Source organism: Gobius niger (genome assembly GCF_951799975.1).
Source record: "Gobius niger genome assembly, chromosome: 2".
Lineage (NCBI taxonomy): Eukaryota > Metazoa > Chordata > Actinopteri > Gobiiformes > Gobiidae > Gobius > Gobius niger.
The window spans coordinates 42517160-42536160 of record NC_136853.1 but is presented as its reverse complement, the minus strand read 5'-3'; the positions used below and the strand labels follow the sequence as shown (position 1 = coordinate 42536160).

At 39.8% G+C, this 19001-nt stretch overlaps 1 protein-coding gene across 2 annotated transcripts in view; it reads left to right on the top strand.

Annotated features, from left to right (window-relative positions):
* The window catches only part of syn3 (synapsin III), a 190818-nt gene that overhangs the window by 53631 nt on the left and 118186 nt on the right, over positions 1–19001 (top strand). For both annotated transcript variants that reach the window (XM_079552466.1, XM_079552467.1), the window contains exon 4: positions 13754–13845. In XM_079552466.1, the coding sequence (XP_079408592.1) occupies positions 13754–13845 (92 nt within the window). The remainder of the gene's footprint in view (positions 1–13753; positions 13846–19001) is intronic.

Below are 19001 nucleotides of genomic sequence, written 5' to 3'. Positions count from 1 at the left end.
CCAGCCATGTCCAAATGTGTAGAATGAGCCCAGACCTGCTCACCACAACTGCTTCTAAAATCCCGCACTGTCACTCAAAAAGTTGTTAATTCGGATACGAAGTGCCGTCATGCACAAGCTTAATATACAGACTGCAGTTATGCGCAAGACCTGAGGTGGCAGTAGTGAGTATAAAATGGCCAACTTGCATCTAGTCTCTCATGGATATGTTCAGAGGAATTTTAAAGGCCAGTTTTAACATTGTTTGTTCTTTGAATTAATGTTCTGCTCCTAAATGTGACCGGAGCCACTGTTACTGTTCATTTAGGCAGAAACAGACAGTGTTTAACCTGATAGTCATGGGCCAAATCCAGTCTGTAAGTCGTTTATATTGTAGGCTAAATCGCCACACTGCAAAAAGTAAATATCAAGCATTGTCTTAAATGACTTGAATTGAGGAAATGTTTCTTGTTTTGAGCGTTTTTCGCTAATTCAGATATTTTTTCGGATCTGACCAAGTTTACTTTGCTTGTTTGAGGACATTTAAATCAGGTAAATCTCGCTTGAAATAAGAAAGTAAAATCGCCAATGAGAAAAGACCAATTTTCTTACCCCATTGGCAAAGAAAATGACCTGAAATAAGAACGAAATGTATTGAAACGAGTCATAAACATCTCAGAACAAGTGAAAATATAGCCGCAAGCGGCGATTATCGGCCCTCGCCGACCGCCCTGTCCCCTTTGTCTCCCTCAATCAAAATTTACGGTATTGCTACTGCCTTTATGTTTGTTTTTTAAGTTTTTTCCCTAGGGTCTTATAGTTTTAGGATTTTTGGAATGCACTAATGTGACCTCTCGGTATAAGTTTTTGTCAGAAAAAAAAACTTTTTTGACAATACTGAGAACCCTGCTTAATTATACATTATACAGAGAAAAATGTGAACACCGCAATCCAAATTATTTTGCAAATGACATTTTTCTCTGATTTCTTGAATTGTCAACTCAAATGAGAGTCTTTCACTGGTCGAGGATCATTTAAATGTGGTTGAAAAAATCTCCCAGTGATAACAGTATTTATTTCAAAACTAAATATAGTAAAAAACTCAATCCACTGTTCCAAATTATTATGCAACTCATCGTTTCAATACATTTTAAAGCTTGTAATTAACTGAAAATGGTCATTTGTTGTATTTGTAGCATTAGGAGGTCATATTTACTGAAATCAAAAGCTATTTCAATCAAAAATATCTCAATAGGACCTTCTTTGAGCAGCTTCAAAATTCTAAATTAAACTTGTGCGGTTTTGGACAGTTTCTCCTTGGATTTATTTGCAGGATGTTAGAATAACCTCCCAGAGCTGCTGTTTGGATGAAAACTGCCTCCCACCCTCATAGAAGTTTTTTTTTGTTGAGGCTCCAAAGGTTCAATAGGGTTGAGGTCAGGGGAGGAGGGGGTCCACATCATGAGTTTCTCTCCTTTTCTGCCCATAGCAGCCAGTGATGCAGAGGTTTTCTTTACAGCAGGACATGGTGCGTTGTCATGATGAAGAGGATCTTGTTCGGAAAAAACACCTCTCTTCTTTTTGTAGCATAGAAGAAAGTGGTCAGTCAGAAAGAGGTCATTTTCACACATTCAGGGATCCTACAGGGACTGACCAGCTCTCTCCCCATGACTCCGCCCCCTCCTTACTGACGTCACAGCCTTGTTGGGACATGGTGGCCATTCATCAATGATCCACTACTCCATCCATCTGACCATCCAGGGCTACACGGCCTCATCAGTGAACAAGACTGTTTGAAAATGAGTCTTCATGTATTTCTGAGCCACTGCAGCCGTTTCTGTTCATGAGCTTCAACAGTTTAGTGGAGGCTGGATAGAAGGTTTATGCACAACTGCAGCCTCTGGAGGGTCCTACACCTTGATGTTTGGGAGACTCCAGAGGCACCAGCAGCTTCAAATACCTGTCTGCTGCTTTGTAGCTGCTGTTCTATTCATCTGATGTATTTGTCTGGCTGAAACCGTCCTCATTGTGCTTTTATCTGCACAAACCCGAGTGTGTCTGAATCATCCCCAAATCTCTTATCAGTTCGATGATTACGCTTAATCTTTCATGAAATATCGAAGGTTTTCATACCTAGACCAAGGCATTAAACTATGTCACGCTTTCATCAGCAGAAAGAGCCTTTTTCTTTCCCATATTGCTTGAAAATGATGATCTGCATAATAAAGTGGAACATCCTTTTTCAGTAGTTTTTCCCTTAAAGGAATAGGCCACCGTTTTTACATACTAAAATATGTTCTTACCTCACTTTAGCCGAGTTAATATATCCCCGTCTGGTCTTTGTCCGTGCGCTCTGTCAGGCAAACGGAGCACATACGCAGCCTCTCCCACATAGCTCCGAAAAAGCTCACGATAGAAGCTACCAAGCTCTTCCACGTGTTCCCTACTTAAATAAAGTTATTTTTACACAGAAATGTAACATGTGGATTTTATAAGCAAATAAAAAGGGGGACTATATTGTGAGGCGTAATGATACGAGGAGTAAAACGTCCGCGCAGTAACTCCTAAAGGTTATTGACGGAAGTGAGCGGGGGAAGTCTTTAGGAGTTACTGCGCGGACGTTTTGCTCCTCGTATCATTACGCCTCACAATATAGTCCCCCTTTTTATTTGCTTATAAAATCGACACGTTACATTTCTGTGTAAATATACTTCGCATGAAAACACTTCACGTAACTTTATTTAAATAGGGAACACGTGGAAGAGCTTGGTAGCTTCTATCGTGAGCTTTTTCGGAGCTATGTGACATGTGGGAGAGGCTGCGTATGTGTGAGCGCACGGACAAAGACCAGACGGGGATATATTAACACGTCTAAAGTGAGGTAAGAACATATCTCAGTATGTAAAAACGGTGGCCTGTTCCTTTAACTGGGCTTAACCTGAAAACAAATCATCCCAGGTCTCTGAGATTAATGTCAGTGATTCAAAGAGCCTGAGACACGACACCATCCATGAGTTTCATTTAAACTTTTTTTTTTTTACCTTTTTGATACTGAAATACAATTTGCATAATAATTTGGAGCTTGGTGTATGAATTTGTATCACACTACACTGCGTTCCAAATTATTATGCAAATTGGATTTTTGTGTCAAAAAGGTAAAAAAAAAAATAATAATAATGAAACTCATGGATGGTGTCGTGTCTCGGGGCTCTATGAATCACTGACATTAATATCAGAGACCTGGGATGATTTGTTTTCAGGTTAAGCCCAGTTAAGGGAAAAACTACTGAAAAAGGGTGTTCCACTTTATTATGCAGATCATCATTTTCAAGCAATATGGGAAAGAAAAAGGATCTCTCTGCTGATGAAAAGCATGAAATACAGAGCCTCTCGTTAGTATTCATACAACCCTAAACATAAAGATTTTATTTTTATTTTTTTACTGAACGTTCACACACAAGTAACAGACAACTGTGAAGTGAAAGCGAAATGATACATGATTCTGTTATTTTTCAAAAAATAGAAAAGTGAAAAGTGGGGCTTGCATAAGTATTCATACAGCATGAATTAATACTTTGTGGGACCCCCTTTTGCTGCAATAACAGCAGCAAGTCTTGGGGTTTGACTCTACAAGATTTCCACATCTAGAAACTGAAATTTTAGCCCATTCCTCTTTACAAAACAACTCCAGCTCTGTCAGATTTGAAGGAGAGCGTTTGTGAACAGCAGTTTTCAATTGATTCCACAGATTTTCAATAGGATTTAGGTCAGGACTTTGACTGGGCCGTTCTAACACATTAATATGTTTTTATTGAACCATTCCATTGTAGATTTATCTTTGTGTTTAGGGTCATTGTCCTGCTGAAGGTGAATCTCCGCCCCAGCCTCAGTTCTCTTTCTGACTCCAGCAGGTTTTCCTCCAAAATGTCTCTATATTTGGCTCCATCCATCTTCCCAACTATTCTTACAATCTCCCCAGTCCCCGCTGAGGAAAAGCAGCCCCACAGCATGATGCTCCCCCCACCATATTTGACACTGGGGATGGTGCACTCAGGACGATGAGCAGTGTTAGGTTTGCTCCATACATAACGTTTTGCATTTGGGCCAAAAAGTTCAATTTTTGTCTCATCTGACCAAAGCTCCTTCTTCCACATGGAGCTGTGTCCTCCATATGACTTCTAGCAAACTTCAAACGGGATTTCTTATGGCCTCCTTTCAATAATGGCTTTCTTCTTCCACTCGTCCATGAAGGCCAGATTTGTGTAGATACGACTTATAGTTGTCCCATGTACAGTTTCCCCCAGCTCAGCGGCAGGACTTCACAGCTCCTCCAGAGTTATCTTGGGGCACTTGGTTGCCTTTCTGACCAGTGTTCTCCTTGTTCGCTCTGATATTTTAGGTGGAGGACCACGCCTTGGTAAGTTGGCAGTGGTGCTATACTCTTTCCATTTCCGAACAATGGATTGAACAGTTGCTCCGGGAGATGTTCAAATCTTGGGAAATCTTTGTATAACTTAATGCTGCTTTAAACTTCTCCACAGCTTTATCCCTGACCTCTCTGGTGCTCCTTGACCTTCATTATGCTGTTCAGTGACCAATACACTCCGACCACAGCTCTGAGGGCCTAAAAGAACAGCTGTAATTATACTGAGAGTAGATTACACACAGGTGGCCTCTATTTAACCGTTAGGCCAAGGTGTGAACATTCTGGAGTCATTAGGAATGTTTTAAAGGCAATTTAATGCACTCGAAAATGCTGTATGAATACTTATGCACGCCCCACTTTTCACTTTTCTATTTTTTGAAAATTAACAGAATCATGTATCATTTTGCTTTCACTTCACAGGTGTCTGTTACTTGTGTGTGAACGTTCAGTAAAAAAATAAAAATAAAATCGTTATGTTTAGGGTTGTAAACATGACAAAATGTGCAAAAGTTCAAGGTGTATGAATACTTACGAGAGGCACTGTAGTTGAATGCCTTGGTCTAGGTATGAAAACCTTCGATATTTCATGAAAGATTAAGTGTAATCATCGTACAGATAAGAGATTTGTGGATGATTCAGACACACACAGGTTTGTGCAGATAATGGCACAATATGGACGGTTTCTGCCAGACAAACACATCAGATTAAGAGAACAGCAGCTACAAAGCAGCATACAGGTATTTGAAGCTGCTGGTGCCTCTGGAGTCTCCCGAACATGAAGGTGTAGGACCCTCCAGAGGCTGCAGTTGTGCATAAACCTTCTATCCGGCCTCCACTAAACTGTTCATTGAAGCTGAAGCAGAAACGGCTGCAGTGGCTCAGAAATACATGAGACTCATTTTCAAACAGTCTTGTTCACTGATGAGGCCGTGTGACCCTGGATGGTCAGATCAATGGAGTAGTGGATGGTTGGTGAATGACCACAATGTCCCAACAAGGCTGTGACATCAGTAAGGAGGGGGCGGAGTCATGTTTTGGGCCAGAGTCATGGGGAGAGAGCTGGTCGGCCCCATTAGGCCCCTTTAGGCTCCCTGAAGGTGTGAAAATGACCTTTGAAAAATATGTGGAGTTTCTGACTGACCACTTTCTTCTATGCTACAAAATGAAGAGCCGTGCTTTCCCGAACAAAATCCTCTTCATCATGACAACGCACCATGTCATGCTGTAAAGAAAACCTCTGCATCACTGGCTGCTATGGGCAGAAAAGGAGAGAAACTCATGATGTGGACCCCCTCCTCCCCTGACCTCAACCCTGTTGAGAACCTTTGGAGCCTCAACAAAAAAAACTTCTATGAGGGTGGGAGGCAGTTTTCATCCAAACGGCAGCTCTGGGAGGTTATTCTAACATCCTGCAAAGAAATCCAAGCAGAAACTGTCCAAAAACTCACAATTTTAATGGATTTAAGAATTTTGAAGCTGCTCAAAGAAGGTCCTATGGTGAAATATAACTTGATCTGTTAAGATGTTTTTGATTGAAATATCTTCTGATTTCAGTAAATATGACCTCCTAATGCTACAAATACAACAAAGGACCATTTTCAGTTAATTACAAGCTTTAAAATGTATTAAAACGATGAGTTGCATAATAATTTGGAACAGTGGATTTTGAGGTTTTTACTATTTTTATTTTTATTTTAATTATCACTAGGAAATTTTTTCCACCACATTTAAATGATCCTCTACCAGTTAAAGACTTGAAAATTATGCTGACTCTCATTTGAGTTGACAATTTGGAAAATCTTAGAAAAATGTCATTTGCATAATAATTTGGAACGCAGTGTATATCTGCAAACTGAAGCATAGTTTAAAATTTAACTTAGGGTTGAAAATACTTTTAGTTTGTCCAAGTACTTTGGATAGCCTTTGGTTCCTCACTTCTCTAGATCTTCACCAGGTTTTCCTCGGAGGACATAGAAAAAGCACATGTTGCTGAATTATGGAGTTTAACATTTTTCCATCACAATAAAATGGGACATTCTGGTCATCGCTACGGCAACACCGTGAAAAATATGGCATAGGTGTGATTGACTTTTCTGATCGGAGCGACCAAATAGAATTTTGTGCCAAATTATATTAATTTTCGTGAAACTAAAATTTGTACTCACCATATAATTCCTATAGGGGGCGCTATCGCGCCAAATTTGAATTTTGCCAAATGAGAGTGTTTAGGACTGTGACTTTAACACCTGACAAAAAATGATCAAAATCGGGCTTCATATGTGCGAATGGGAGCCATTTATTGTTTGCGAAAAATTGCAAAATACTTCGTCCAGTTTGCGGCTTCGCCGCATAAAAACCGTTAAAGTTACAAAAATAATTTGGATAACTTTTAAAGTTCTACTTCTCAAGAATATTTTCCACCCAAAATTCGCTTGTTCCTATAAACGGTCGAGGAGGAGATAGATTTTGTACGAAGTGAAAAATAGAGGCGTATTCCCGCTTTGCAGGCTTTCATCCAAAATGGCCGACAGCCAATATGGCCGACGGCGTTGCCGTAATAATATTTTTTGCTCAACTTGTCATGATGCACGTCTGTACTGATTTTTAGGATTCTACGACAAACTTCATTTTTGCCCGCGTCCTATCTCGCAATGTTAAAAAAAAACTGAGGTGGCGCTATCGCGCCATTATTTGGAAATTAAATATTTGGAAATAGTCAAAAGTTTCGTCGCATGGGTTTGAATTTTGGGCCAAAATTTGAACGAAATTGGGCTTCATATGTGCAAATGGGAGCCGTGTGTTGATTGCGAAAAATCTCAAAATACTTCGTCCAGTTTGCGGCTTCGCCGCATAAAAACCGTAAAACTTAGAAAAATAATTTGGATAACTTTTAAAGTTCTACTTCTCAAGGTTATTTTCCACCCAAAATTAGCTCGTTCCGATAAACGCTCTAGGAGGAGATAGATTTTGTACGAAGTGAAAAATAGAGGCAGATTCCCGCTTCGCGGGCTTTCATCCAAAATGGCCGACAGCCAATATGGCCGACGGCGTTGCCGTAATAATATTTTTTGCTCAACTTGTCATGATGCACTTCTGTGCCGATTTTTAGGATTCTACGACAAACTTCATTTTTGGCCGCGTCCTATCTCGCAATGTTAAAAAAAAACTGAGGTGGCGCTATCGCGCCATTATTTGGAAATTAAAAATTTGGAAATAGTTAAAAGTTTCGTCGGATCGGGTTTGAATTTTGGGCCAAAATCTGGGACTTTTCGTCGATGTTCACTGGGTGAAAATCGCGACGGCGCGAAAGAAAGAAAGAAAGAAAGAAAGAAAGAATAATATTCTCGCACGAAAACAGTGTTTCCGCTTACGCGGGTACCATAAACTATATATTTTCGGAAAGTGCTCGCGCATTCCTACCTCATGGTAGAGGTCCTGGGTCACTGACGGGCACTTCGTGCCCGTCAGTGACCTGTCGCCCATTGACTTTTATGGGCTCTGTACAATTACAATGTTGATTTTTGCATTATATATGTATGTGCACGGGACGTGCACGACAAGCAGAGTGCATTAGTGAGTGTTTGAGAGGAGGGGAGCGCTTCGCGCTCATTTTTTCTGTGCGCTCCGCGCACTTTGGGTGAGTGCGCTCCGCTTCGCTCCGCGCACTGTCCAATTACAATGTTTGTTTTCTGATACATGTGCACGTGCACGGAACGTGCACGTCGAGAGGAGTGTGTTAGTGCATGTTTGATAGGAGGCGAGCGCTTCGCGCTCGTTTTGTGCGCTCCGCGCACTTTGGGGGAGTGCGCTCCGCTTCGCTCCGCGCACTCTACGCGATTACAAGAGGCCCTTCGCCAGCCCTGATGGCGCTCGGGCCTAATAATCTAGGACAAATGCCCAACAACAACTTACCTAGTCAAAACCACTAAAATTTGGATTATTATGCTCAAATTGAGATGTTTATACTAATCTAGTTAATTACTTTTTGCAGTGCAAGTACAGTTTGAGTATTTAACTACGAATCTCGCTCATGAAAATGTAAAACCGTTACTTAGAGAAAACAAATTAGAGCTTTTATTACAAGGATTTCTCAATAACATGGACAATCTGAATAAATTCATATGTTGTTGAGTGTTCTGTAATGTAGATAATACAGTGCAGAAGGAAAGAGACAAAAGTTTCCTACAGCAAATAGTATCGGCTATATTTAAAAGGGGATTTCGAAATTGGTTTATTTTCAACATCGAAATCGAGCTTGAAATTGTAGTATCATGACAACACTAAGAGAAGGACATTACAGAAAACACATGAACAACTCCACTAACTGCATGAAATAAAAAACTCCTGCCGTAAGAGTTACAATCACATCACTGCATTTTCTTGCTTCTCTGTTTTTTTCTTTTTAATCAGAGCGCTCCCTTCACCGGGCCCCAAAAAAAATGATTTACAAAATAACCGTGAGCAGAGGCCAGATCCAGGTCAAGAGATGAGAGAGAATCAACAGCACAGGCACTTGGCTCCGCTCATGTGTCTATTCCTGTGTTGCTCTCCCCTTCGACGAGTTTGTTTTGATGAGCGTAACCATGGCGAATTCTGGACCTGCCTCAGCCGCTCAAACCCCTCCGACCAATCGCGAGAGGCTCACGGTCGGCGCTGCCCTCATCCTCCAACAGCCGCTCACAGTAGAGACACACACAGTTAATCGCAATCAAATTGAATATACAGTTTGGACGGTTGCAATTAGCAAATGGAAAAGACTGCAGTGTTTTTGGGGAGAAACATGTTCTTTGAAAACGGTCTCTCCAAGTGTTATTAAGGTTAAAACCTGTGAAAACCATGTGCATCCTTTTGGCTTTCTTCTCTAAATCTAATAATATTTGCCAGAAAAAAATGTACTCGTCTTACATAATGATGCATTGTAATAATAATCCATCACTCTATATCAGGGGGCCAGCTTTCTTCATCGTCAAAAGACCAAGGGCCGGACCCTCCAATTGAAGCAATTGAAGTAAAGCATCACTTTCTACATGTGCCAGTGTTGTACATCATATACACTGGAAAAATGGGTGTCTTAAATTAGATAAATTACTTAAAACCGCTTGAATAAAGCTTTTTTTCTGTTGCATTTGTGTCGGTTTGAACTAATCTAAGATCAGATAAAAACACTTATGCCAATGGAACATAGAATAGAAATCCCACTGGAATTCAGACAAATGAACCTTTACTGTAAAAAATGTTTTTTTTTTTCACTTGAAATTATACAAAATAATCTGAATTAAGAAAAAACTTGTGCTTGTTCCATTGGCAAGAATAGGTTTTATCTGCTAACCTCTACGCCACCGTGCCATCCAAAGAAAAGGAAAAAAAAAACAGAAACATTTAAAATCTCTGTCAGCATGGAGTGACCATGTGAAAGTGCATTCGCTTTAAAAATAGCCAAAAGGGAAAATGCACATTAGTAAATAATTACTTTGAGGATTTCTCTTGGAGTTTTTCAATCACGTTGGAGTTAGTGGTCTCTACGTTCTGGAAAAAGCAGGTGTAGCTGGATCATCTTTGTCCCAAACAAAGAACAACCAAATAAAACAATAAATACATTAAAATAAACACTTCACCGGCATTACTCCGGGCATCTGGCTAAAACTAAATCTGCCAAATCACTCCTGATTAAAAGGGGCTCAGAAGAATATGCAAACTGCACCACCGTGATGCCCAAATTCAAATAATTTGAACCAGTTTTTATATATTTCATTATGAAAAAAAAAATGTATATATTGTAACTTTATTAAACATAAACATTAATATAAGTCTATTTTTCAAGGAACAATTTCTATTGCACTATTAAAATAACATACAAATGAAGAAAACGGCTACAATTGAATGAGGTTGTCTCAAGTGTTCTCAATCTGGAGTTAAAGGCGCTCAATGAAACAAGTTCAGTTAATTTTCAGGCCGTTTGCAACATGTTCCAGTGTCGGAGGAGCGGGGGAAAGGGTAAACAAAAGCTCCTTTTCAGAGTTCTGTGCAACAGATAATTATTTGAATGCAAACAATAAGAATTCAACCCTTCTGTGAGAGTGGTGCGCACTGAATGGATGCTGCTGCCGGATGCTCTCTCATCGAATGCAATTTCTCCATCTGTGAGATCAATAAAGTATCATCTTATCTTATCTTCTCCGTATAATTGACTCTGTGCATAACTTCAAATTCTGACAACGGCGGCCAAGAAGTGACTTCCTGTTTTGATACAGCATGCCAAAATAAAAGCACACAGCTCGTCTCATTGATTAGTTCAGCAGGTACTTGCAACATTACAAGAATCTAATTAAATACACACATTATAAGTGTTTTGTCTAATAGTTGAGCAGAAAGAAAGTTGAACTAATGAATAAGACGGTGCTTTTATTTTGGCGTGCCGGATTGAAACAGGAAGTCACTTCTTGGGCAGTGTTGTTTTGATCTGAAGTTATGCACAGTCAATTCAATTACAGATGCAAGAGATCTTGTATTGATAATGGGAGAGTGTAACCACTGTGCAAAGCCTTCTCCAGCACATCCCAAAGATCTGGAGTCTATGGCGGCCAATCCATGGTTGAAATGAGGAATTATCACGAGTCAATCCAATCCCAGTCACTTTAACCCCTAAACGTTCCTTACTCTTGTAGCAGCCTATCGTCTCCCGGCTAAACCCTCCACAAGGTGCTCTCCTCAAAGATACACGCTCAATCCAGAGTGATTCGGCATGCCGTCTCGGAGCAGGCAGATGTTTCTTTTTGTCAAAACAAGCAGAGAAAAATAGCAAACGCCAAGTGTCCTTCAGGCGGAGAGTCTAGAGTGGCGCCTGCTTGTCCCTAAATAAGATTACGGCATTTGCTCTCCCTCCCGCTCTCCCGCTTCACTCCTAAAAGAGGTGGGCTGGATCCTCTATTGGCAGAAACCCATTTGATTACATTGGCAGTGTGATTTCACTCCTCCATGCTCCACGACGGGCCGCAGCGCCGGATCAAAAGGATTTAATCTCAGGGGGATGGTGCAGATAGTGCTTGCCTTTTGCCGTGAAGAGCCTTGCATAAGCGGGCTTAGAGGCCGAGATGAAAACCACGTATTGACAGCCATTGGCTTCATTTGCTCTGCTCATTGGAAGGAGCCGGGTTGAGAAGAGGGTCAGTGGGAGGGTTTGTTATAAATGTGCATACATGGAGGAGCAAACATGTGGGACATCATTCGTGAATGTTTAAGAAGTTACTGGAGAAGTCGTGCAGCTCAGACCCCGTTTACGTTATGGCCTCCTTGATCTCCGGATGACCTTCTTCTAATGAGCCCAAACAATGCCCAGCTGTGACTTTCTCATTGTGTTATACTTTGTGTCTGGTTCTGCTCGGTTAAAGACAGGTTGGTTACTGTCAAACCCAGTAAAATGGCAGAAACATGTCGTGGGAGGAGATAAGGGAGGTCTGGAGGCAAAACAGTACTCTTAAAGGGGAGGTATTATGCAAAATCGGCTTATTTTAAGTCGAGTTTAAAATAAAATGTAATCAAAAACATAACTGGTGTTGTGTTTTGAGACACTCGTGCATCTTTCAGTAATCTTTGAATCTTTTCCAGTGGCGACAGCTCCCAAAAGTTCCTCCATAGGTCACATATATCAGGGAAATGCTGCCGAGGTTAATCCTCTAATTGTGAAGTGCGAACACTGGCAATTCACTTCAGTACAGTCAGACACAGAGCCACTCTGTGTCTGACTGTCTCTGTTCTATTTTTTCTTTATTGAAACAGCTGTGCAGCGAAGGGGAGGGAGGTGGGGCTTATTTGGAGATTGTGTGAAGTATCCGGAAAAGAATCTACTGGACATTACATCTAATTGAGATGAATTTTCTACAAAAGTCCATAAACATAATCATTCATAATATAAATTTACATGTGCACAACAGTTAGATTGGATGAGGAACCTCTACTTCACCGCAATGTTCCACGGCTCCAGGGAGGGGTCGATTGAAAGCTGAAATTTCTTTCCAACACAAAAGACCACAAGGCTCTATCACTTTGTGTTCCAAAGTTGTGTCCGAAAATCGGCGATGATGTAGATGGCGGGTGAATGGACAATTTGGTTTCCCCCCCAGCAGATGGCACCCTAGGCAGCCTCCTATTTCGCCTATGCCCATGGCCTGTGGTAAAAGAAACTGGAGCAGCTGGAAGAAGCCAGAGAGACGAAGAGAACATGCAATTCTAGTGGTATTACATATAAATATATAGTCTATTTGCTAATTTGATATATCATTATTGACTTTATTCCGGACACTAGAATGATGGCAGGGGCGGACTGGGACTGAAAAACAGCCCTGGACTCTGACCAGCCTGGCCCAAATTAGCGTAAATGTGCACTTACCACCCGCCTTAACGGAGCGCAATTTCTCCAGTTTTTTACCCAAATCTAAAAGCTTCTCGACTGGAGAGCAACAATGGTGGTTGAGAGTGATTGTAACTTTTTGTCAAGTCGCCACAATTTTTAACCTCTTTTTTGTTTGTTTTTTCATTACTTTTTTTGTGGCTTTTTGTTGCGTTTTTTCTATCATTTTTTGTTGTGTTTTTGTCATGTTTTTATTGTGTTTTTGTCACATTTTTTCTATCATTTTTTATTGTGTTTTTGTCACGTTTTTTCTATCATTTTTTGTTGTGTTTTTGTCACGTTTTTTCTATCATTTTTTGTTGTGTTTTTGTCACGTTTTTATTGTGTTTTTGTCACATTTTTTCTATAATTTTTGTTGTGTTTTTGTCACATTTTTTTCTATCATTTTTTGTTGTGTTTTTGTCACATTTTTTCTATCATTTTTTGTTGTGCTTTTGTCACGTTTTTATTGTGTTTTTGTCACATTTTTTTCTATCATTTTTTGTTGTGTTTTTGTCACGTTTTTATTGTGTTTTTGTCACATTTTTTCTATCATTTTTTTGTGGCCTTTTCGTTGCTTTGTTGTCGTGTTTTTGTTGACTTTTCGTCACATTTTTCGTCACTTTTTGTGTTGCAGTCCCGACAGAGCCAGTGGCCCTTCTGTGCTCTTCCAGAATGGACATATGGCCAGTCCGCCCCTGAATGATGGTCCATATTAAAAGAAAAGACACATAAAAACCATGCATTTATCTCCTGTTTAGGCTCAGCAGCCATTGAGTCCATATACAAGAAGAAAACCGCACTGAGCTTCGTCCAGGGTTGGTCTACAAAGATATAGAGACTTAATTCTCCTTGAAATGCATCCAGTGAACTGAATCTTAATTTTTTTTAAATGACAAGATGTATTTTTAGTCCTCCCACAGTTGTGCAGTCTAATAGTTTTGCTTTCTGTTTTCTCGCAGGCGGAGTTCTCGGAGATTAACCTGGCAGCCTACGTGACCTCAGGATGCACGGTGGACATGCAGGTCACGAAGGGAGGCTCCAAAGTCGTCCGGTAAGGTCCTGTTTGCTGGAATAATCTGGGTTAAAGGATTAGGAAATGCAAAGAAGGCTTTTCAGTGTCTAACCTAGAAACCTTTAAGAAATTGTGAGGCAGCATCCCAGTATTCATGTACATAAGGGTTTGATGATTTGTTTGTCAGTAGAATATTGCAAAAATACTGTATGAGACAAGTGTTGCCGATTCCCATTACATAAGCAATTTATATTTTAAAATCAACAACCTTTTTTCCATTTGTAAGACGTTTAACTAAATGCCACCTCCAGTCACTGCAATGCGGCTGGTTGGGAATCTGTGTGAAAATCTGGCAAATGGTCATGAGACTGGTTCGCTGTGGTGACCCCAGGGAAAAAAGAAAGCAAACAACACAACAATTGTGTCTTATAAACCTGCTTTTAGGAACCTCAGCATTGAGTTTCCAAAGTCATATGGTTTTTGTGTACAGGTAACGGCAAGGACAGTACTGACCTTTAGTCTCGTGTAGTTGATGCACCCTGCAGAGGCAGCGACCCCTATCTCGCAAAATCAACTTTTGTTCCTTTAAGGCGAGACATTGCAGGTGAATAGGGGAAAAAAATAAAAATGTAGAGATATCAATTTGAAACTTTTGCTGAACATCACAGATATAAATACGAGAAAAAAATTTATTGCATTTTTTCTGTCATTTTATGTTTTCACAAAAAAATAAGGCATTTTGAGCATTAAAATGGCCAAAATTGCCTATGTTTTGGAACGAAATCAAAATCATGAAATGAGCCAGATTAAAATGTATGGTTGCATTTTATTGACATATTAGTAACTAAGATTTTTTCAGAGGGGATTTTGGAAATTTTGTTGTTTTGAAAAAATCTGTAAAAACTCAAATTTCAAAGTCAGTTTCAAAGCTGAATAAATCAGGCTAGGAATTAGATATTAAAAAATCCCTCTGAAAAAACCTTCAAAATATTGTTAGGTCTCAGACTGTAAAGTTTGGAGTCTGTGGGAGCTTCTATAAGGGCTCAGGCTCTGCCCGAGTGCGGTTTCTCTCATTCAGAGAAAACCAGCCCTGAAGTTTTGTAGCGAGTGCGCATGCTCGGCCCGTTCTTCGACTCTTCCGCTCCAGCGTCTCGTAGGAGGAAAAACACCATATTTGGGTGAAAGCGTCATCACGGGGCCCCTTAGCAGGACACGTGGATGTAAAATCTGTCAATATTCATGAATGATGACGAAAGACGACGTTTCTTTACGCGGCGCAGCAGCTACTTCCGGGTTACCCCCACCTCGCAGACAAAACATCATAAAATAAACATCATACGGGTGAGTTTTGTCATTTTTATATCTGACATGAAAACTAAGATGTAAAGGGAGGAAAAAAGATACAAATCTCCACTTCGACCACTGCGTGAAAAATCAATACTTTCACCTGCCGTGTCTCGCCTTAAAACATACCTGGAGCTGTGTTTTGTAACATTTGCTCCTGTTTCCTTTATACTCCCTTTTCAGCACTCAGATGTAAGTCTTCTGATGATTTTTCTATTGAATTGAGTGAAAACCTGGGTCAGTCATTGTGCTGGTCAGATCAGATTAATCATATTGTCAGTACGATTGGCAAAGGCTAAATAAACGTTCTGCTAACTGCCCACCTCCTGTTCTGAAAGCTGTTGTCCAAAGCATTGCATTGTCTCACCTACATTACTGCCGTACAGTGTGCTCCGATGCTACACAAAAGCATCTTCGGGGAACTTCAAATTACTCAGAACAGAGCAGCTTGAGTTGTGCTCCAATGTCTCCAGGTTATTAGTGGGGATTTTAAGTTTCCTGGTTTTGTCTGGTTCATATAAACACAGTATCCTGGTTTCAGTTTCCTGGATAAGCTAATATCCAGGTTATTAGAAACCAGGTTATTCTCATGGGGATATTCCCAGAGTTTCTAGGATACTGTATCCTAACCTGCTGACGTACTGAGCATGTCCACACTTTTGAAACAGATACAGGCAGGAGCAAAAACTTTCCTACAGCCATTTTATCTGGTGCCTGGGCTTTGTATCTTCAACAAAACATTGAAGTAACCTTAAAAAAAAAAAAAAAGCTACTTTTTTGCTCTGTGGTATGTCCGGTGGAAGTCAGCACTGCTCTTCAATCAAACAGATTTGTATTGTATTTATTTATTTATTTTTAATTCTCACGTCTGTATCTGAAGTCGGGAAAGAACTGTACTGTTTTAAATGCTTCTTTGGATAGATCTTGTCCCTGTACTATAGAAATGTCAGAAAAAAACATGTGTTAGCAACATTGCTATGGTTTTTAGCTCCTTACCATATTCGTCACTAGCTCCGCCCCTCTGTGGAGCCTAAATGTCCAGGATACTGTAGTATCATGTAAACAGGGATATGAGTGTCCTGGTTTCTTGGACACATGTCAACATCTTTTCCAGAATCCTGTCAGAACCAGGATATGACTCGAGCGCATGGAAACACACTCTATGAGAAACTGTCTTGGTTAACGGTTGAGCCCAAACTATAGGCCAGTCTCCTCATGTTCATGCTGAAAGTTCTGTTGGATAAAGAGCCCAGTTTCTTGTTCAGCTGGCTTTTGTGACGACTGATTCTTTGGTTTCTCCCAGACTTAATAGTAACTCAATGAAAAGAACTGCTCTGTACGGGAGCAAATGCCTCCCTTCCTTTTAATATTAGAGGCACTAAAAATAAACCACATTTGAAGCTGAAAGTAAAAGGTCAATTCCTGCTGCTGCAGTAAATGTGATGTTTATTGTATTTTGCCATGTGATAATTTTTGTGATAACTTGTTTTACCCATTTCCAGGGTGCCTACTGCACATCTGGCCGAGGACTGCAGATGAAAACTAGCCTTTTGGCTAACTCTGGCATATTTTACAGTTGAGCTGTTATGTTAATATACACTGTCCTTGCAAAAATAAATAAATAAATAAATTAGCTCAGCACATGTGAGCAATAGTATCCTATGCTTCCTATGGTTGTATGATTTATGAAATGTGTAGCATTCATGTGTTTCAAGGCGCATTTTGACTGTTTCATAATTTTATATTATTATTATGTACGACGAGCAACCTCTTTGTGGGAGCTTATGGGGTTCCTAATAAAAAAAGAATAAAAGAAGAATAAGAACTAGAAATGCAATGGCTGTGCCATTGCGATTGACTGCGGAAATGCGGGAAGCGAATGCAGAAAATTGCATAAACTCTTCAAATTGCATAATCTATTTTGCATAAACTGGTAAAATGCATAAAATGTCATGTTGCATAAACTGTTTAAACTGCATAAAGTGGTAAAATGCATGAATGGGTTAATTTGCATAAATTATGTAAATTGCATAATATATTTAAAATTCATAAATCCTAAATGGCATAAACTCTTAAGTTGCATAAACTGGTTAAATCCCATGAAGTGGTTAATTTGCATAAATTGTTAATATTGCATAAACTGTTTCTATTCCATAAACTGGTCAAACTGTTGAAAGTGCTTGATTGGCAGAAGCTGCACAAATGGCTGAAAGGCCTGGAGTCTCCCCATTGGCTGGATTCCCCCATACACACTAATGCAAAAATTTCAAACTCTCGTATAAAAAAACTGGAAAACTGCAGAAGGCCAATTTTTTCTCAAAACCCACAAGTTGCATAAGCTGAACATGCACAAAGTGCAGAAATTGCATAAAATGCAGAAAAAAGTGCAGAAAAGCATGGATTTGCGGCAGCCCCATTATAAGTCAATGGGAAAAATCTCCGACATTTTGGCCGATTGCGGAAAAACCATAAGTTGCAGAAGTCCCAAAAGTAATAGCACCCTTCTCCTCAACATGCGGAACGTTTTGATGCATAACTTGCATAAATTGCACAAAGCATGAAGGTGCTGAAAGCTCTAGAAAATCGGGAAAAAGATGGAAGAGGAATAACTAGAAATGCAATGGCTGCGCCATTGCGATTGACTGCGGAATTGCAGGAAGCGAATGCATAAATTGCATAAACTGTTCAAATTGCATAAATTGCTTAATTTGCATAATCTAATTTGCATAAACTGGTAAAATGCATGAATGGGTTAATTTGCATAAATTATGTAAATTGCATAAACTCTTTAAAATTCATAAATCCTAAATGGCATAAACTCTTAAGTTGCATAAACGGTTTAAAATGCATAAAGTGGTTAATTTGCATAAATTGTTAATATTGCATAAACTTTTATATTCCATAAACTGGTCAAACTGTTGAAAGTGCTTGATTGGCAGAAGCTGCACAAATGGCTGAAAGGCCTGGAGTCTCCCCATTGGCTGGATTCCCCCCATACACACCAATGCAAAAATTTCAAACTCCCGTATAAAAAAACTGGAAAACTGCAGAAGGCCAATTTTTTCTCAAAACCAACAAGTTGCAGAAGCTGAACATGCACAAAGTGCAGAAATTGCATAAAATGCAGAAAAAAGTGCAGAAAAGCATGGATTTGCGGCAGCCCCATTATAAGTCAATGGGAAAAATCTCCGACATTTTGGCTGATTGCGGAAAAAACGTAAATTGCAGAAGTCCCAAAAGTAATAGCACCCTTCTCCTCAACATGCGGAACATTTTGATGCATAACTTGCATAAATTGCACAAAGCATGAAGGTGCTGAAAGCTCTAGAAAATCGGGAAAAAGATGGAAGAGGAATAATAATAAAGAACATGAAAACCAATAATTGACTGCGGAAGAATTCCGCAGTCAATCAATAAAAGGATGATTAAGGGGTGTTGACACAACAGTTGTTCGGGGTGGGTCATGGAAGTGTAGCAGGGCACAATCACACAATCACCTTAACATTTTAATTTATTTAAATATTTCTTTGGTGCTTGTGGCCATAGAATTGAGCCCCAAGGTTAACACGAAAGTTTTTTTTTTTTTTTTTTTTACAAAAATCAGATTGTTTTGAACAGAGCACCAATCATAGAATCCAATATTTATACTTTAGATTCTATGAAAGTCCTCCTATTTGTTGTGCACATACACTGTTTTAACCTCATAGCCCCCACCTGAAACCCACATTTTCTCCAGTTTGGCTTTACCCAAATCTAAAAGCTTCTCGATGCCAATAGGCCTGAGTAACGCCTCATTTGAAAGCTGAGACCTGCATAGCTGATTGTAAAGAAAAATTGTCATGTTGTCGGCG